General features: G+C 38.5%; 1 protein-coding gene and 1 long non-coding RNA gene across 2 annotated transcripts in view; both read right to left on the bottom strand.

The window, feature by feature from the left end:
- Positions 1-1,038: 1,038 nt before the first annotated feature.
- On the bottom strand, positions 1,039-4,886 carry LOC130914416 (uncharacterized). The gene is made up of 5 exons (XR_009062911.1): positions 4,812-4,886; positions 3,574-3,663; positions 1,889-2,054; positions 1,330-1,540; positions 1,039-1,240 (listed from the first exon to the last, which is right to left on the bottom strand). It is a non-coding gene; the product is annotated as an uncharacterized LOC130914416 (long non-coding RNA).
- Positions 4,887-13,180: 8,294 nt separating this feature from the next.
- slc12a4 (solute carrier family 12 member 4) overlaps positions 13,181-18,023 on the bottom strand; it is a 34,707-nt gene continuing 29,864 nt past the window's right edge. The window contains exons 21-24 of the mRNA XM_057847161.1: positions 16,038-16,145; positions 15,776-15,966; positions 14,211-14,344; positions 13,181-14,133 (exon numbers count right to left, since the gene is read on the bottom strand). Of these exons, the coding sequence (XP_057703144.1) occupies positions 14,042-14,133; positions 14,211-14,344; positions 15,776-15,966; positions 16,038-16,145 (525 nt within the window). The 3' untranslated portion in view covers positions 13,181-14,041. The remainder of the gene's footprint in view (positions 14,134-14,210; positions 14,345-15,775; positions 15,967-16,037; positions 16,146-18,023) is intronic.

Genomic DNA, 18,023 nt, shown 5'->3' with positions numbered 1-18,023 from the left:
AAGACCGGTTCCAGACGACCTTAGGGGTCTAGATGTCTCATAGGAATCTAACAAGTCAAGCATGTATTTTGGTCCAAGGCCATTAAGTGTTTTGTAGACGAGCAGTAGTATTTTATAGTCTATCCTTTGACTCACTGGAAGCCAGTGTAGCGATTTCAAAACCGGTGTAATGTGATCCAGCTTCCTTGTATTTGTGAGGACTCTGGCTACAGCATTCTGTACTAGCTGCAGCTTCCTGACTGATTTTTTATCAAGACCCGTAAATATAACGTTGCAATAGTCCAATCTGCTGAAAATGAATGCATGCATAAGTTTTTCCATGTCTTGTTGAGTCAAAAGCCCCTTAATTCTGGTTATATTTTTTAGGTGGTAATAAGCGGATTTAGTGACGGACTTTAGATGGCTATCAAATTTTAGGTCTGAGTCAATAATTACGCCAAGGTTTCTGACTTGATTTGTAGCTGTAAGTGACATTGTGCTAAGTTGCCTGCTTATCTTTGACCTTTCCTTTTTTGGCCCATAAATGATCACCTCTGTCTTCTCCACATTTAACTGGAGAAAATTCTGGCACATCCATTCATTGATTTGATGAATGCATTTACTCAGGGAGACTAAGGGGCTATAATCATGTGGGGACACAGAAATGTACAGTTGTGTCATCTGCATAGGCGTGATAGGAGAAGTCATACTGTTCCATTATCTGAGCTAACTGAAGCATATAGATGTTAAATAAGAGAGGTCCAAGAATTGACCCTTGAGGGACTCCACACGTACGTAGGGATACTTGAAGGTAACCCTGGGCGATAAAACAATAACGATAATTATCGCCATATAATTTTGTCAACATAAATAATAAAACTGTAATTACACCACCCAAACTAGGGGTTCCCCTAGCATTTTTTTTAAGCTGTGATTGTGGTGGGCTGCATCGGAGTCAGACAGCGTGCCGTGGCAGAATTGTTTCGTATCATGACAAAAGAGATTTTTTTTTCAACAACATTTTTTTTTTCCCCCAAGGAGAACCATAACAAAGACCTATTTGCAAAGTTGGCATCCTGCCTGCATTTTATTTTGATTTTTCTTAAAACAATGTGAGGGCTCTTTTATAAGGGAAATCAGCAATCGGTGGTCCCATTTATAGTCAATGTGAGGAATGTTTCCAGTCCCCCTGCAGCCGGTTCCTCAGGTCTGTCTTCACCTACACAACACACTGCAGTCGGTTCCTCAGGTCTGTCTTCACCTACACAACACAACAATAAATAAATTTAAAAAAAAAATAATTAAAATAATTAAAAAAGAGAGAGAGAGATCTAGGAAATGAAGACATACAAGCATCTCTAAGTGACATTGTATAGTTCTGTACATTGTACAGTTGACCAAATATCTTTCTGTGTTCATTGCATAGAACTCTCCCACAGTTCACTGTTGAGATGGGCACTGTCAACGCAATGGCCGACTGTTGGCTCAAGCAAGGGTAGAGCCCTCCCCATTCATCCGTCAGTGATGCCATCTTTGCCATCAAGCTGACTTGGTCCATATTCTGAAACACATTAAATGGATTAGCCATTAGGACTAATCTGTTTCAATCCAATATTTTCACAGATTATAATAAATCAAATCAATTTAAGTTAAAACTTTAACTTAAAAGTTAAAAAGTTAAAAGTTTTTTTGTGGGAGTTAATTTATGATTGTTTTAAAGTTACTCCGTAGTGCAAACTGATATTAAAACAAAAATAACAATAATGATTTGTTATAATGAGATGAAAAATGTTCATTTTGCCATCTGATTTACAATAAACAATAAACATTTTTCAACACTGGAGCTTTAGTTAAAACAATACAACTATGATTATTAAAAAATAACAGTTGCACAATTCTTCATACTCACCTTGATTTGTGCAGTACAGCCAGAGCTTGAACTTTGACATTTCTGTCCATGTTGCGTCCCAGCCAGATTCCCTGTTGGCTTGGTTCTCCTTCCCTGTACTTAGTGTGCCTTCCTGATTTGCATCCCCAGCAGTGATCTTGCCTCATTCAGTTTTTAAAAATGTTATCTCAACAAGAAAATACAAGGCTTGCCATAACCATTGGGTTATTTCTACTCCTTGGAATGTGAGAGCTAAATACATTCAGAATCTGGGAGCATCAGCATCACGTTCCAAAATATTTAATTGGCACGCTAACTGAACGTGACAGTCTACATCACCACAATAATAGCCTTTTTGTTACATGACCCTCCTCTTCATGAACTTTTCTTTTTCCAAAATACTTCAAAATACACATCTGAAATTAAAACGGGTGACGTCAGCAACAAACAAATGCTATGCTAAGACGCGACGATCCAGGTTAAAGACGCCATAAAGAACTTAAACGATGTCAATGTTAAGTTCATTTTTATTGTCTTGAACCACAATTACATTGTTAAGTTGACAAATTTTTCTGCGGATTTTAACCCTGTTATCCCTATTTTCAACTCCACGCCGACGAACTCAGGCGCAAGTTAAGAAAAGGAAAACGGATGTGATTTTTAAAATAAGGCGTGTAAAGGAACAATTTGTATTTCACGTGCTATTTCAGACGATGTACGGCAAATAGTGCGCAAATAATCAGCTATATAATATATATTCATTTTTAATTATACAAATTATAAATTAGAATGCATTTTAATATCTTTAAAAAAATTCTCATTTGCAATACGTGGCGGCTTTTATTTTGGTGTGGCAGCGCACCACGATCTTTCCTATGCATGGGAAATCCTGCAAACACCGGGAGGCACTGATGTGACGTGAACGCTTACTCTGAGAGGGTATTTAGTACAACAAAGAACATAATAACCTGTCACAGAGCATTATTAAAGCTTGATACTTTGGATCGACTTCTTTTTCTGGCCTTTAACCTTTAAAGCAATGGCTGTCTTGTTTACTTGTAACATTTTCTTTAGTCTATTTATTTTGTTGACATTGTCAGACACCTTAAGACTTCATTCACAAAAGGCTTTAACATGTTGTTGAGTGTAAATTCATATTAGTTTGTCTATTTATGGTTATTTAATTTTTGGGGGATGAATGCCTACCTCAGATTTTGTGCAATGTACCTCAGATTTTGTGCAATGTTGTGCGTTTTGATTACCTTTTGTGCAATTTTCTGGATTTTGTTAACTTTTAATTTTTTGCAAAGTTCCTCATATTTGTGAGATACTATGTAGAATTTGTCAACATGCATTTTTGTTCTGACATTAAAGATAAAGAGCATCTGGTTTTGTCAACATTCACTCAGGGGCAAATATCTGACTTCAAATTTTGAAAGACAAAAGATGTGCTATTTATCGTGATAATTATCAATAGACTGATAAGAAAATCTTTATCGTGACAACAATTTTGTCATATCGCCTAGGCCAACTTAAAAGGTTAATTTTGATTTACACGGAAATTCGGATTACGTCGCCAGCGTAGGAACGAAACTGCCGGGTCTACCAATGTCGTGAGTGATATTAAGGCGTCATTGCCCCAATTCTTACATATGATTAGACACAAACAAGTTCTCTATTAAACATCAGTGCAAGTGTTCACTTACCACGGTGTTTCCTTGACTGTTCTTTCCTGTCCTCCCTCGACTTGTTCTGTTGGTTAGTTGCTGCATCCTGTCCTCACAGCATGTTTCCCTCTGTTCAGAGAAAAAAAAACTATCACTATACAGTAAAAACAACATAAAGCAGAAGTCTACCAACTTCAGAGATGTATTTATTTTACTTTTTTTTAATGAAGAAGTTCGTTTTAATCTAGAAGTACTAAGTATTGCAGCAATCAGAATGCTGCGTTTCATATTTTGAACCGTTTGCTTGGCTAAATAACACTGACCAGCTTGACCTCGCTGGAACAATACACTACAATAATTTTTAAAAAATTAACTGAAACTGTTTACGAATGACCAAGCGAAAATTTATTGGGAGCAAATGCATGTATAGGGCATTTTCGAATGGGGAATGCTTATGCTTTGAATGCCAATGAGTTCATTTTGAAAGTTAACATAATGAAAGTGTCGGTACTCTTTCTCTAGGCCGCCGCCTCGGATGAGAGTGAGGTCTCGCGGATGGCGTGGGAGTTCGCTATCTGGCAGCCTCCAGATGGCTCCGTCTTCTCTTATCTAGAAGAATGGGGTGCTGCCTCAATTTTTCAAGCCGTCTTATCTGGGAATCCTTTTAAATTTAATATTTACCAAGGCCTGTGTTTTGTGGCGGAGTGGAGTCGACATTGCTCTCGTCAGTTGGGTGCTGTTGTTTTTATTTTCACGTTCAACTCGTCAAGTGTTGGAGTACAGTGATTGATTATATGACAGAGACGTGAGAATGGAAGTGGGCGAAATGCTGAACAAAATAAATAAGGCAAAATATTCCATTAACATCTCTGCATCGGACACAAACAGAAGGAGCATAACAACTAAATGTTTTAAAATAAGTGTTACTTTTATAAAATCCACTTCCTTCAAACCATGCTGAATTTACAGTTAGACATTTAGCCAAAAATGCATCAAAACATTTCCTTTCAAAATAAGGCAAAGAACAACTGGAAAGCTAATGTTCTGTCCTACTGGAAAGCTAATGATCTGTCCTGGGGTTGTCTTATGCTTTTTTAGCATGTGCTAGGTTCTGTGCCAATGGCTATATGAAGAGCTTGGCTGAACTATAACGTGGGTAGAGTTAAACATGTGCAAAGCAAAGGTAAATCTTTAAAGTCTGCTTACAAAAACTTTGTCAGTGTAGCGTTAAGACAGTGCCAAAGAGAATCAAATGCATTATTTATGTGTGGGGTTACCAAATGATGAAAAGTTCAGGTGTATGCAGATTTTTCAATTTCCAAGTTCCAACTTCCAACTGTGAGATCTTCTTCGTGTGGGTTTTTAGTTGGCGTTTGGCTGGCTAACCAACATTTATGCGCTTTAGCGCCATCTACTGGACTGGGATGTTGAACATGTGACAGATCTAACTGAATATACTAGTAAATATTTTTTTATTTCAATAAATAAACTAAGTCTGGAAAATTGCTGTTGCTCTAGTCCAAACAAAAATGCTCAATTCTGAAAGCAAGTTTATTTTTGCTTCTTTTTTTTTTTTTTTTTTTAACTCTTGTAATATACCATAATATCTAGAAGGTGCTTCCCTATTTCATAAAACATGGATGGGTGGATGGATGGATGGATGGATGGATGGATGGATGGATGGATGGATGGATGGATGGATGGATGGATGGATGGATGGATGGATGGATGGATGGATGGATGGATGGATGGATGGATGGATGGATGGATGGATGGATGGATGGATGGATGGATGGATGGATGGATGGATGGATGGATGGATGGATGGATGGATGGATGGATGGATGGAATTCAGTGCAGAATGGTCACTCTCCTTGATTCCTTTCCATCTTTTGAAACATCTTCTTCTGTAATTCATATAATTGTCTTTTACATTGTCATTTGCATTCCAGTTTTTTTGCTCAATTTCATCAAGTTTTTTTTTTTCTCTTTTTTTATATTCAAATTGACCGGTGCTCAATGCGATTTTAAGGGTAATCATCTCCCACATGAGCAGTACTGTATACCAAATAAAGCGTACATTCAATCCTTTATTACCGATCCTGCATATTTTGTGTTGTCCGCTGTTAGACCTGGCAAATGGACTAAACCAAACCATTCAATTACAAACATAAATTGGGTTGTACCATTTTCGGACAGGAAATATGAGTACAGTATTATTTTTGTTCAGGTTGTGAAATCAAACCAACAAAAAATATTAGTTTGAACTCTTTGGAGATTCTGAAAACATGCCTTGGTATGTAATGTTGCTTTGGTTAGCAACATAAATGACTCTAACGTCCATGTGAACTCATGAAAATAATTAATCTCTTTATTTTGCTCTCTGTGGATAAAGGCATTTGTTGAAGCGCAGAAAGTGACAGCAATGTTTGTTACTTTAACAAAACATCCAGTGGATTTTTTTATAATCTCCGTCTGGAATCAAATGGATTACAGTAATCCCTCAATTATTGAGGATTTTATGAGGACACTTAAACAGCCAATGAAACGCCTTATTGCAATGTAGGAACTATTGGCATGAACCAGCAGTTCCTCCTTGGCAAAGTGTCCATGGACGTTCATTTCATTTTGAATTAAAAATAAATAAAATAATAAAGCCCCATGTTGGATTAATCAGTGCGTCCGAGGATGTAATTGCAGTGCTGGAGTCAAAAGCTGTAAGAGCAGATAATGAACACATGGCCATGACTGCCAACATCCAGGGCAGAAGAAATGACAAGTTACAAAACTGTAACTTCAGCGTTATTTAAAGCCTTCCTAGAAAATGAGGACACTTTGTAATTACTTCGAACAACAGGCCTTTCTCCCTTTTTCTTTTTTTTTTTTCTTTTTTTTTTTAAATAAAAGCAGGCTTTACATTATACTCACTTTTGATGTTTCACGTTATTATATACCACTGCTATAAATGTTAAATGTAAGAGATCTAATCTCGAGATTACCCCCTTTTTTTGGACAATAAATAATTGTTTTACCTTCTTCAAGATACACACATACAGCTGTGTATATACTTGTTTATGGCTGTGTAGAGTAAAAAATAAATAAATAAACAGAAATCAGAAGAGTGAATGACATTTTTTTTTTTTTAAATAAAGGCAGAGAAAGATAGATGGACAGAAGAATACTGTCAAATGTGGGTTATTTCCATGGCAAAATATGACAGTTGTACATTGCTGCCATCTAGAGGAAACAAATTAAAAATTAAATCAAATTAAATGCTTGGCAGGATTTTATTTTTGAACCTCGATGTCAAAATATTCACAGCAAAATCCATAATTTATGATGAATACTGCAGATAAAATTTGAATTATTCAAATACAATAAAGTTGTCTCACTTTCCAACAGAGGTGGGTAGAGTAGCCAAAAAAATTTACTCAAGTAAGAGTAGCATTACTTCAAAATAATATTACTCAAGTAAAATTAAAAAGTATTCCTTGAAGTGGGCAAAAACACTTCCTCCACTCTCACCATCAACACCGGGGCCCCTCAAGGGTGTGTCCTGAGCCCTCTGCTTTACACCCTGTACACTCATGACTGCTCCGCCTCCTCTGCATCCAACCTCATCGTCAAGTTTGCCGACGACACCACAGTGCTCGGACTCATCTCCAACGACGATGAAACGGACTACAGAAGAGAGGTGCAACATCTGGAGTCATGGTGTCACAAAAACAACTTGGCTCTAAACACAAAGAAAACCAAGGAGATCGTGGTGGATTTCCGTAAGGGGAGTCACATCATCCATCAGCCTCTTACTATCGGCAACGATGTGGTGGAGAGGGTGAGAAGCTTCAAATTCCTGGGGGTAACAGTGACTGAGGACCTGTCCTGGGGGGACCACATCTCCACAGCGGTGGGCAAGGCACAACAACGCCTCTATTACCTGAGGAAGCTGAAGAGCACTAACATCCCCAGACCACTGATGGTGAACTTTTACAACTGTGCCATCAGCAGTGTTCTGACATACGGATTTTTAGTGTGGTTTTCCAGCTGCACTAAGGCAGACCAGCAGGCGCTCCAGCGCGTGGTGAAAGCTGCCGGGAGAATCATAGGAATGACTCTCCCTGAGATCAGCACCATCTACTCCACTCGCTGTTTGAGAAGAGTGCACAACATCCTGCGAGACCAGCACCATCCTGCTCACAGTCTTTTCCTCCTGCTGCCCTCAGGGAGAAGGTACAGGTCCATACAGGCCAGAACATCACGACTGTCCAACAGTCTGTACCCACAGGCTGTGAGGCTACTGAACTCTGCCCCTCTCCCCTCTCTGCACCCCTCTTACGGACAATAATCCACATCCACCAACAACAATAACTCTGAGCTGGTTTGCATTGTTGCAGTATGTCACTATCCACTATTTCCTCCTCCCTGACACTTACCCATTGGTTGACAACCAGTAGGCTGTACTTGATTATACTTGATTAACTTATCTGGGTTTTGCACTGATTTTTGCCTGTTTTCAACTGGTATATTTTTGCTCTGCACTTTAGTACTGACACGACCTCATGCTGCTGTTGAATCTTTGCTGTACATATGTCCAAAACTGTGTCAATGTTTACACTTGGTACTGATGGGTATTTATTTTATGGGTTTGCACTTTGCACTTTACCAACTTAGCTGTATGAGCTGGATGGATGCTCCAAACAAAGTTTCGTTGTGCTTTCTTTGTAACAATGACAATAAATATTCTGAATCTGAATCTTTGAAAACAAATACTCAAGTAATGAGTAACATTTTGAGTAACTTCTTACAATGTTTGATTATTTATATACAGTATATATATATGTGTGTGTATATGGCAGAAAACACTAAGGTGACTTGAAGTTCCGCTCTGAGACCCCCAATTTGGCCAACATTCAAAATTGTCCGATATGCATATGTGATACATCATTGTAAAGCTTAAAATGTCAATTTTCGGGGGAAAAACAGTTTTGAACTGGAGGGCATTTAAAAAAAATAAATAAATAAACAGCAAAACCCTATCTGGAGGCGAGAGCACGCGAGAGCAGAATTACAGACGCCATGACTTTAATGAGATATTATCACGTACTTACCTTGTTTCGATCCAACAATTCCATGTAGCATGTATCACTGAGTGTTGAGACACAGCTGTGAATGGCCACAGCTGGATTTTTTGGGGATTTTAAGGGTGAAACAGGGTAATATAACAGGGGTCGCGATGCAGAAATCACAGACATCGAGGAGTGGTTGAGAGTTTTTTTTTTTTATATATATATATATATTTACCCCTTTTAAAATGTTTTGTTTGTTTGTTTTCAATTTTTCTTTGTTTGGATTGAGTATTAATCATCTAACATATCAGAGAAAATGTGACAGTAAGAAAAAACATTTAGAATTAAGCAATAGTTATGAGGTAGATATCCGTGACTTTTTTGCAGACAGCATTTTTTTTCATTGTGACATAATTTGTTTAAAAGTTTAAAATATGTGAGTAAATAATTTTTTTAAGTCTTTTTTTTTTTTTTTTTTTTTAATGAAATATGAGACATCAATTAATGATTCTAAGCTAAAAACGACAGACATTTTGAATAAGAAATATCACTAATTACCTTCCTTTTATGGCTGGGTTGAAACAAAAGCGGTTGCACGACGTCTGTAAACAGGGTTTTTCACCGCAGTTTCTTTTAAAGAGGAGTGCAAGAGGAGAAACTGCTTTTTCGGTCTTGTCTGTCTTTTCCGCCATATATACTGTATATAAATCATGGTATATTCTTTTTTCTCAGCACAACTTCGATTTGAACTGTTATGATTATACTGTATTATAACCTATTACATAACCATATTTGGCAAAATTGATGACACAAAAATCCTCGAATTTAAAGAAGAACAACAATATGAAACATCACCTGTCCAAAGAGCAGGAGTGCCTTCTAGTGGAGAAAAAACATCATTAACTCAGATTGGTATAATGGAGTCATGTGGTCATTGTTTAGATGTCTCATTGGTGTAACTGAGACAGCCACTGTCAGCATCTCTAGCAATAGTAAAGTCAATATCTAGAATAAAGACAAAAAATGTAACGACTCTAGTGTAGCCCAAAGTAGTGGAGTAAGAATAGTGTTTCTTCACACATCTACTCAAGTAAAAACTATTGTATGGTAAAACTACTCTAAGTATATTTTTCTCAATAAGTAACTCAAGTAAATCTGAGTAAATGTAACGTGTTACTACCCACCTCTGCTTCCCAAGAATTTTGCACATCATTCAAGTGATCCTAAGAGCATCTTTGTTTGCTGCTTGAGGATTAATATTAAGGGTGAATTCAGAATAGGAATTGCTATGGTTGAATGTTAGGTTTTGCTGTAGTCTGAGCAATGCAGTCCAACAGCAATGAGCAGGACAATTGGCCACTTTCCCCAAATTATTGTGGGATAACGAGGAAGTCACCAATAAATGAAAGCTGAAGTGTAGATACATATTTGAGAGGCTGTTGGCTCCTTCCATGAAGTGCACTCCTATACTTTGAAAAGCGCCACTCTCTAAACTTCCACAGGTACAGTACATAAAGTAGCATACATGAAATAGATTCAGCTAATTAAGCAAAACAGGAAAGGTTTGTCAGCAGTTGTACGAGAATACCCAGAAACAATTTCTCAGAAAAGCTCATTAGGTATGACTTTTTTTTTTTTTTTTTAATTAAGTTATTTCTGAAAATTGTGACACTGTATATTAAAATTTTAAACAGTACAACTAGTTACCAACAGACATCCACTTTAAAAAATTAGTTGCAGAAACCCACACCGCTCCGGAGTACAGTTGCCATTTCCAAATAGGTTGGGCTTCTATTGCCGCCAATGCCAACCAGTGAGGTCATTTGCACACTCCTTTACATGTTCAAATACTTGTACAAACAGTAACTAATGTAACTAAAAAGACTGAACCAAACCACAACCATAGACTTCATAATTATATTGACGGGACAGATTCCCCAGACAGTGTGACACGCCGTCCAACACTCCGCTTCACTTGTTCGCAGTCGGTCCAAGTTCTTCTCAAACACATGCAGAGACCCAACTCCGGATTTAGGTTGAAAAAGTACAAAAGCTGTACCACCCACAAACAGGAAGGGTCGTCTCAGGAGTGATTTGTTCGAGAATTCAAAATAATTATGATATTTTTCGTACTATGCATGCATTTTAAAATGTGAAAAAAAAATCATTGTGAGAAATTAGCCACTGCAGCATTGGCGTTATACTTTGCAATATTTGCATAAAATAAATGCCAACTGCCCGTTTTTTGCTTTTAACCAAGAATCAAGACTGTTTTATATCCATATCGATAAAGAATTCCGGGATTTAAGCATTTATTCACAAGAATTTCAACGTAAAAAGCTCTTTGAGGTGATAAGGCAGTGCCACAGTTGCTTAAAGACTAGCAGCACATTCAACATATTCACGTAATATACAGTGCCTTGCAAAAGTATTCAGCCCCCTTGAATCTTGCAACCTTTCGCCACATTACAGGCTTCAAACATAAAGTTATGAAATTTAATTTTTTTGTCAAGAATCAACAACAAGTGGGACACAATCGTGAAGTGGAACAACATTTATTGGATAATTTAAACTTTTTTAACAAATAAAAAACTGAAAAGTGGGGCGTGCAATATTATTCGGCCCCTTTACTTTCAGTGCAGCAAAGTCACTCCAAAAGTTCAGTGAGGATCTCTGAATGATCCAATGTTGTCCTAAATGACCGATGATGATAAATAGAATCCACCTGTGTGTAATCAAGTCTCCGTATAAATGCACCTGCTCTGTGATAGTCTCAGGGTTCTGTTTAAAGTGCAGAGAGCATTATGAAAACCAAGGAACACACCAGGCAGGTCCGAGATACTGTTGTGGAGAAGTTTAAAGCCGGATTTGGATACAAAAAGATTTCCCAAGCTTTAAACATCTCAAGGAGCACTGTGCAAGCCATCATATTGAAATGGAAGGAGCATCAGACCACTGCAAATCTACCAAGACCCGGCCGTCCTTCCAAACTTTCTTCTCAAACAAGGAGAAAACTGATCAGAGATGCAGCCAAGAGGCCCATGATCACTCTGGATGAACTGCAGAGATCTACAGCTGAGGTGGGAGAGTCTGTCCATAGGACAACAATCAGTCGTACACTGCACAAATCTGGCCTTTATGGAAGAGTGGCAAGAAGAAAGCCATTTCTCAAAGATATCCATAAAAAGTCTCGTTTAAAGTTTGCCACAAGCCACCTGGGAGACACACCAAACATGTGGAAGAAGGTGCTCTGGTCAGATGAAACCAAAATTGAACTTTTTGGCCACAATGCAAAACGATATGTTTGGCGTAAAAGCAACACAGCTCATCACCCTGAACACACCATCCCCACTGTCAAACATGGTGGTGGCAGCATCATGGTTTGGGCCTGTTTTTCTTCAGCAGGGACAGGGAAGATGGTTAAAACTGACGGGAAGATGGATGCAGCCAAATACAGGAACATTCTGGAAGAAACCCTGTTGGTATCTGCACAAGACCTGAGACTGGGACGGAGATTTATCTTCCAACAGGACAATGATCCAAAACATAAAGCCAAATCTACAATGGAATGGTTCAAAAATAAACGTATCCAGGTGTTAGAATGGCCAAGTCAAAGTCCAGACCTGAATCCAATCGAGAATCTGTGGAAAGAGCTGAAGACTGCTGTTCACAAACACTCTCCATCCAACCTCACTGAGCTCGAGCTGTTTTGCAAGGAAGAATGGGCAAGAATGTCAGTCTCTCGATGTGCAAAACTGATAGAAACATACCCCAAGCGACTTGCAGCTGTAATTGGAGCAAAAGGTGGCGCTACAAAGTATTAACGCAAGGGGGCCGAATAATATTGCACGCCCCACTTTTCAGTTTTTTATTTGTTAAAAAAGTTTAAATTATCCAATAAATTTTGTTCCACTTCACGATTGTGTCCCACTTGTTGTTGATTCTTGACAAAAAATTAAAATGTTATATCTTTATGTTTGAAGCCTGAAATGTGGCGAAAGGTTGCAAGGTTCAAGGGGGCCGAATACTTTTGCAAGGCACTGTAAATGCTAACTGCCTGTTTTTTTTTTTGCTTTTAACCAAGAATTGAGACTGTTTAACGTCCATATCTATAAATAATTCAGGGATTTAAGCATTTATTGACAAGAATGTCAACGTAAAAAGCTCTTTGAGGTGATAAGGCGGCGCCACAGTGGCTTAAAGACCAGCAGCGCATTTGACATATTTAGATCAAATAAATGCTAACTGCCCATTTTTTTTGTTTTGTTTTTGCTTTTAACAAAGAATCGAGACTGTTTTACGTCCATATCTATAAAGAATTCAGGGATTTAAGCACTTATTCACAAGAATTTTCAGCGTAAAAAGCTCTTTGTCGGTGTTTCCACTCGGTCAGTTTTGACGGAGATGGGCCCCCTCATTCGGCCCCGCGGCCCGTCATTACATTACTAAGTCTATGCCACAACCACCACTAGCCAAAAGGAGACATATAAGCACACACAGACAACGTACGTACAAAGTGCAAAAATTACAAAGTATCAGAGCACAAAATGATTTTGTAATAAAATAATTTATTGAAGGGAATGAAGTCATAGAAATTCACTTCTTAGTATCTGGGACATTTTGCAATTTAGCATAAGAAAAAAAATACCAAGCACTGCCATCATTAATTTTCTATAAAAAAGTATCTACATTGGTGGCTATTGCTTGACAGTGATACCAACCCATTCTTTTTAACTAGTTACAAATAAAATTATTTAAAAAAATAATAATAATAATAGTAATAATAATAAATGGGCTAAGTTGCTTCTACTTGAACTCATCTTTTTTAAACTAAACAAACTTTAAACTACAGTAGATCTCATTCAGGACTCCTAGCATTGTTCTGACATTGCACAAATTGTCACCTTTAATCCCTTTAAAGCAAACTGTTCATTCATTAAAAAACAAAAGGCCCAGTGGCTCCCTACTTTTTTGCACATTATCTTAGAAAACCAAATGACAGAAAATGAAGTGTACAAACAAGAAAAATGTTTTTTTTCTCTCTAAAAAAAAAAAAAACATGCAAAATTAATACTAGTCTTTAGCTGATAGCCAGTAACAAAGGGGCAACTTGAAATATGTCAAATAAATAAATAAATAAAGTGCACCCCCTCCTGAATCCCATTCTATCAAATTGTGCCTACAAGCTTAGTGTACAATACACCAGGATGGGGAACTTACAACCTGTAGGTAGTATGTCAGCTGGCTAACCATCATGTGGTCTTCAGAGGACTGAAATGACTCCTGATAGAAAAAAAAAGATTCCCCACCCCAGCTCTAAATACACGGTTTGATAATGTTAGACATGGTCTTATATGACGACACCAAATTCTAATGAACTCCGAGCAGCTAAAGCCTGTGATAAAGGTGGAATGTTGAAGAATCGCTGCGGTCCATTCTGGTCACGAGTAGATGGTAATGACCTCTCGCCCGCCTCCACGCACTAGCAGAACTCGTTCTAAACCTTCGGTCAAAACCTCCAAAAACTCCATGTCTAAAGGGGAGAAAAGTGAAGGAAAAAAAAACAAAAACACTAAAATGATGTTTGTAGTCATTAGAGTGTAAGGATACAGTTCTCGTCTCCGTCCGTATCGCGAGGTGGTCCCGGCATGTTAAGGAGGACCAGCCGTGCATCGTGGGACCTGTTGACGATCACCTCATTCAGCTTCACGGCCGTGTGCATACGCCGTACGTTGGACTGGTCCCTATAGTACAAAATGTAAATCAAACATGCAATTGATGCTTCAAAACAAAAACCATCCAAAACCCTCACTTTTTTTTTTTTTTTAATTACAATGCTGATATACATGTTTCGATTTCTTCCAAAAAATGATTACAATTGCAAATGCTTTGGTAGTAATATCTTCATTTATTTTGCTTGCAATGACAAAACACATAAGAGAATGGGAAAAAAACTGGCAATAACTAAATCAGACTTGCAGCCAGTTAAAATGGATTCAAGTTGACTCAACCTCTGTCCCGTGTCCTTGTGTGTACCGCATTGAGCATGGAGAAAAGAAAGAAGACCAAAGAACTGTCTGAAAACTGTGTCATCAATAAACGTAAAGCTCATGGCACTGTGGCTAACCTCCCTAGATGTGGACGGAGGACAAAAATTGAAGAGAGATTTCAGCGAAAGATTGTGTGGATGGTGGATAAAGAACCTCGACTAGCATCCAAACAAGTTCAAGCTGTCCTGCAGTCCGAGAGTACAACAGTGCCAACCCGCACTATCTGTCGGCGTCTGAATAAAAAGGGACTCTATGGTAGGATACCCAGGAAGACCCCACTTCTGACCCGGAGACATAAAAAAGTTTGCCAAAACTTACCCGAGAAAGTCAAAAACGTTTTAGAAGACAAAAGTAGAGCTTTTTGGGAAAAGCCATCAACATAGAGTTTACATAGGGAAAAAAACCGAGGCCTTCAAAGAAAAAAACATAGTCCCCAGAGTCGGTCCCATGATGTTTTGGGGTCGCTTTGCTGCCTCTAGCACTGGACTGCTTGACCATGTGCATGGCATTATCAAGTCTGAAGACTACCAACAAATTTTGCACCATAAAGCCCAGTGTGAGAAAGTTGGGTCTCCCTCAGGGGTCATAGGTCTTCCAGCAGGACAATGACCCAAAACACACTTCAAAAGGTACAAGAAAATGGTTTGAGAGAAAGCAATAGAGACTTCTTAAGTCGCCAGCAATGAGTCCAGACCTGAATTCCATTGAACACCTGTGGAGGGATCTGAAAATGGCAGTTTGGAGAAGGCACTCTTCAAATTTCAGAGACCTGGAGCAGTTGGCCAAACAAGAATGGTCTAAAATTCCAGCAGAGCATTGTAAGAATCTCATTGATGGGTACCGGAAGCGGTTGTTCGCAGTAATTTTGTCTAAAGGTTGTGTTACCAAGTATTAGGCTGAGGGTTCCAATACTTTTGTCCAATCATTTTCTGGGAGAAATTGAGCATTATCTGACAGAATTGCAGGGGTGCCAATACTTTTGGCAAGCACTGTATGAGGTGACTTTATACCAAAGTTATTTTTTCCTTAGCTACTTACAGTATGCTCAGATATCACTTTTAGTTACTTTCTTCAAGGACTCTCATCAACTCCCATCACCCCCCAAAAAATATTTGAGAGACTCACGGTTTAAGGCTGATGAGCTCTCTGAAGTTTTCAGGTGCATTGTTTTTATTCCTCCTCTCGGCCTCAGACTTCTCCATTGTCCACGTCATCTGAACATTCTCAGGCAGCGGACTGTCCAACGTGTCCTCCTCTTCGTCTGAGTACAAACTTCCCATTCGCACCAGCGAGTGTCTGTCCTTCACAAGTTGGGCCTGTGAAAAGAAAAAAGGGATTAAACAATTCCAAATGGACCCTTCATGAGTCATTTTAAAGTGCGCCTTACCTCTCTCTGCCTCTCTGCGCCGGACAGTCTCATCTGCCTTAGCATCTGAGATCTTTGCTCCATCATAAGGGTTCGCTCATAAGTGTACGCCGAGATGTCACTGTCATGCTAAAATACATGGGTGCATTCCTGTTAAAGCAGTACTCTTCATACAGCTCTTAAAAATGGTACCTAGTTTGATTGTTTTAATGCACCATATGTTTATTTTAGACCAATAGATAATATTGTACCCCTCAATAAAAGCTAAGGTAAGTAAATCCAACATTTTTTTTCAAGAACACATTGGATTTGCCACACTTGCCTGAACATGGTATTCTCTTCATATCATGTTTTATGGAATAAGAGTTAAAACAAATGAATTTATTTTAATCCTTCATGCTGGGCAATATCTCCCCCTGTTGGCAACTGCAATAAATGTCAGAAAACATTTTAACGGACTCCCCGTGTCTGTTGCAAGACAAACTAACAGATTGGCTAACCAAATTTATGATCCAACAACCAACATAATCCTACTTAACAAACAAAATATCTAACTAACCAACCAACCAACCAACCAACCAACCAACTTACTGACCCAACCTGATTAAAAGATTCAATAACCCACATAACTGAATAACAAGGGCATCCGTGGCGCATGCTGGCCTTTCAATGAGGGGAAGCTCAAAGGGTGTCCGCCTGTGAATGCTTTGTGATGGTGGAGAGGCTCAGCGGCACCCACTGCTTGGCAGAGAAAGAAACTAGAGTGCCAGAAGTCAAGTTTCCAAACACAAGTAGCTACAACAGAAAAAAAAAAACCCACCAGAAATAGAGAGCCGATTTTTTGCTAGTCATTTTTAACAAAGTAAGCGTCGCTAGAACGATTATGAAAGTCTTTGTTTCAACTCAGAACAACGAAATGAATATTGGAAAAATGCTTCCCGTGGTTATTAATATGACATGATCACTGATTCTTTCATTTCACTCGCAATCAAAAAGCCTCAGACAGATCATCCAATCATCATGCAGAGAAGAAGAGTGTCCGGGCCAGCTGAAACCCCTCCCATTGCCCCAAGGGCGTAGGTTTGATCTCAAAATTGGTAGGGACGCTATAACAGCATAACCTGCATGTACACTTTTTGCTGGGGACGGGACATTAATAAGACCAAACAGATTGGGTACATTTCTCAGAAAATGGCTGGTTCCTACATAAAAAAAGTTAACTTTATTTTCAGAGGGAGAAAGTCATTTTTCAAAATGCTTGCTTCATATTAAGGAAATTTAGAGTTTTTGTGATTTTAAAGTTTTTTTTTTTTTGGGGGGGGGGGGGGGGGTAAAATGTACATAGGCTGCATTGATAAGCCTGAACGATATATCGTTTAGACATCGCCATCGCGATGTGTGTGTGCGCGATAGTCCCATCGCAAGCACGTGCGATAGTTTTTGTTTTTTTTTATCCACATACGCCTCACTTTCTGGTCTGCGCACAGCCTCCTACCCTCCTTCTCCCAGCCTTTTGATCCTTTCAGTCACTGCGCACAACGATGGCTTTGATCTGGCCAAAGAAGCAGACTTCACACGGGCATCTGTCAATCATCGTTTAACTTCTTAAACAGTTGCAAGGAAGCCGCGCTGGAGTGAATGTGTGTACTGCGGGGACGTTGGAGACATTTAAATGCCAGAAGTGATCATGAGGAGTTTGAAATTTCTACATGTCACTTCAACGGTCACAGCTAAAGTAGATAAACAGAAGCATTTAATAAAGCCAAGCATTTATCTGCTACAGTACTTTATTCTTGTTCAAAAATGATTTGGTTGGACAGTTATGTTTAAAACTTATCATAATTATGACATTTGAAGTGCTTAAAAACCATTTATTTATACACATTTTTAAAATCACTTTGAGGGGAAAAGTGAGAAAAAAACATGTCTTTTATGTATCTCTTTCCAATGCTAAATCTGAATAAATACATTGGGCACAAAAAACACACACACACACACAAAAAAAAA

Source organism: Corythoichthys intestinalis, chromosome 1 (genome assembly GCF_030265065.1).
Source record: "Corythoichthys intestinalis isolate RoL2023-P3 chromosome 1, ASM3026506v1, whole genome shotgun sequence".
Classification (NCBI taxonomy): domain Eukaryota; kingdom Metazoa; phylum Chordata; class Actinopteri; order Syngnathiformes; family Syngnathidae; genus Corythoichthys; species Corythoichthys intestinalis.
The sequence above is the reverse complement of the archived record's forward strand: the minus strand, read 5'-3'. Positions and strand labels throughout refer to the sequence as shown.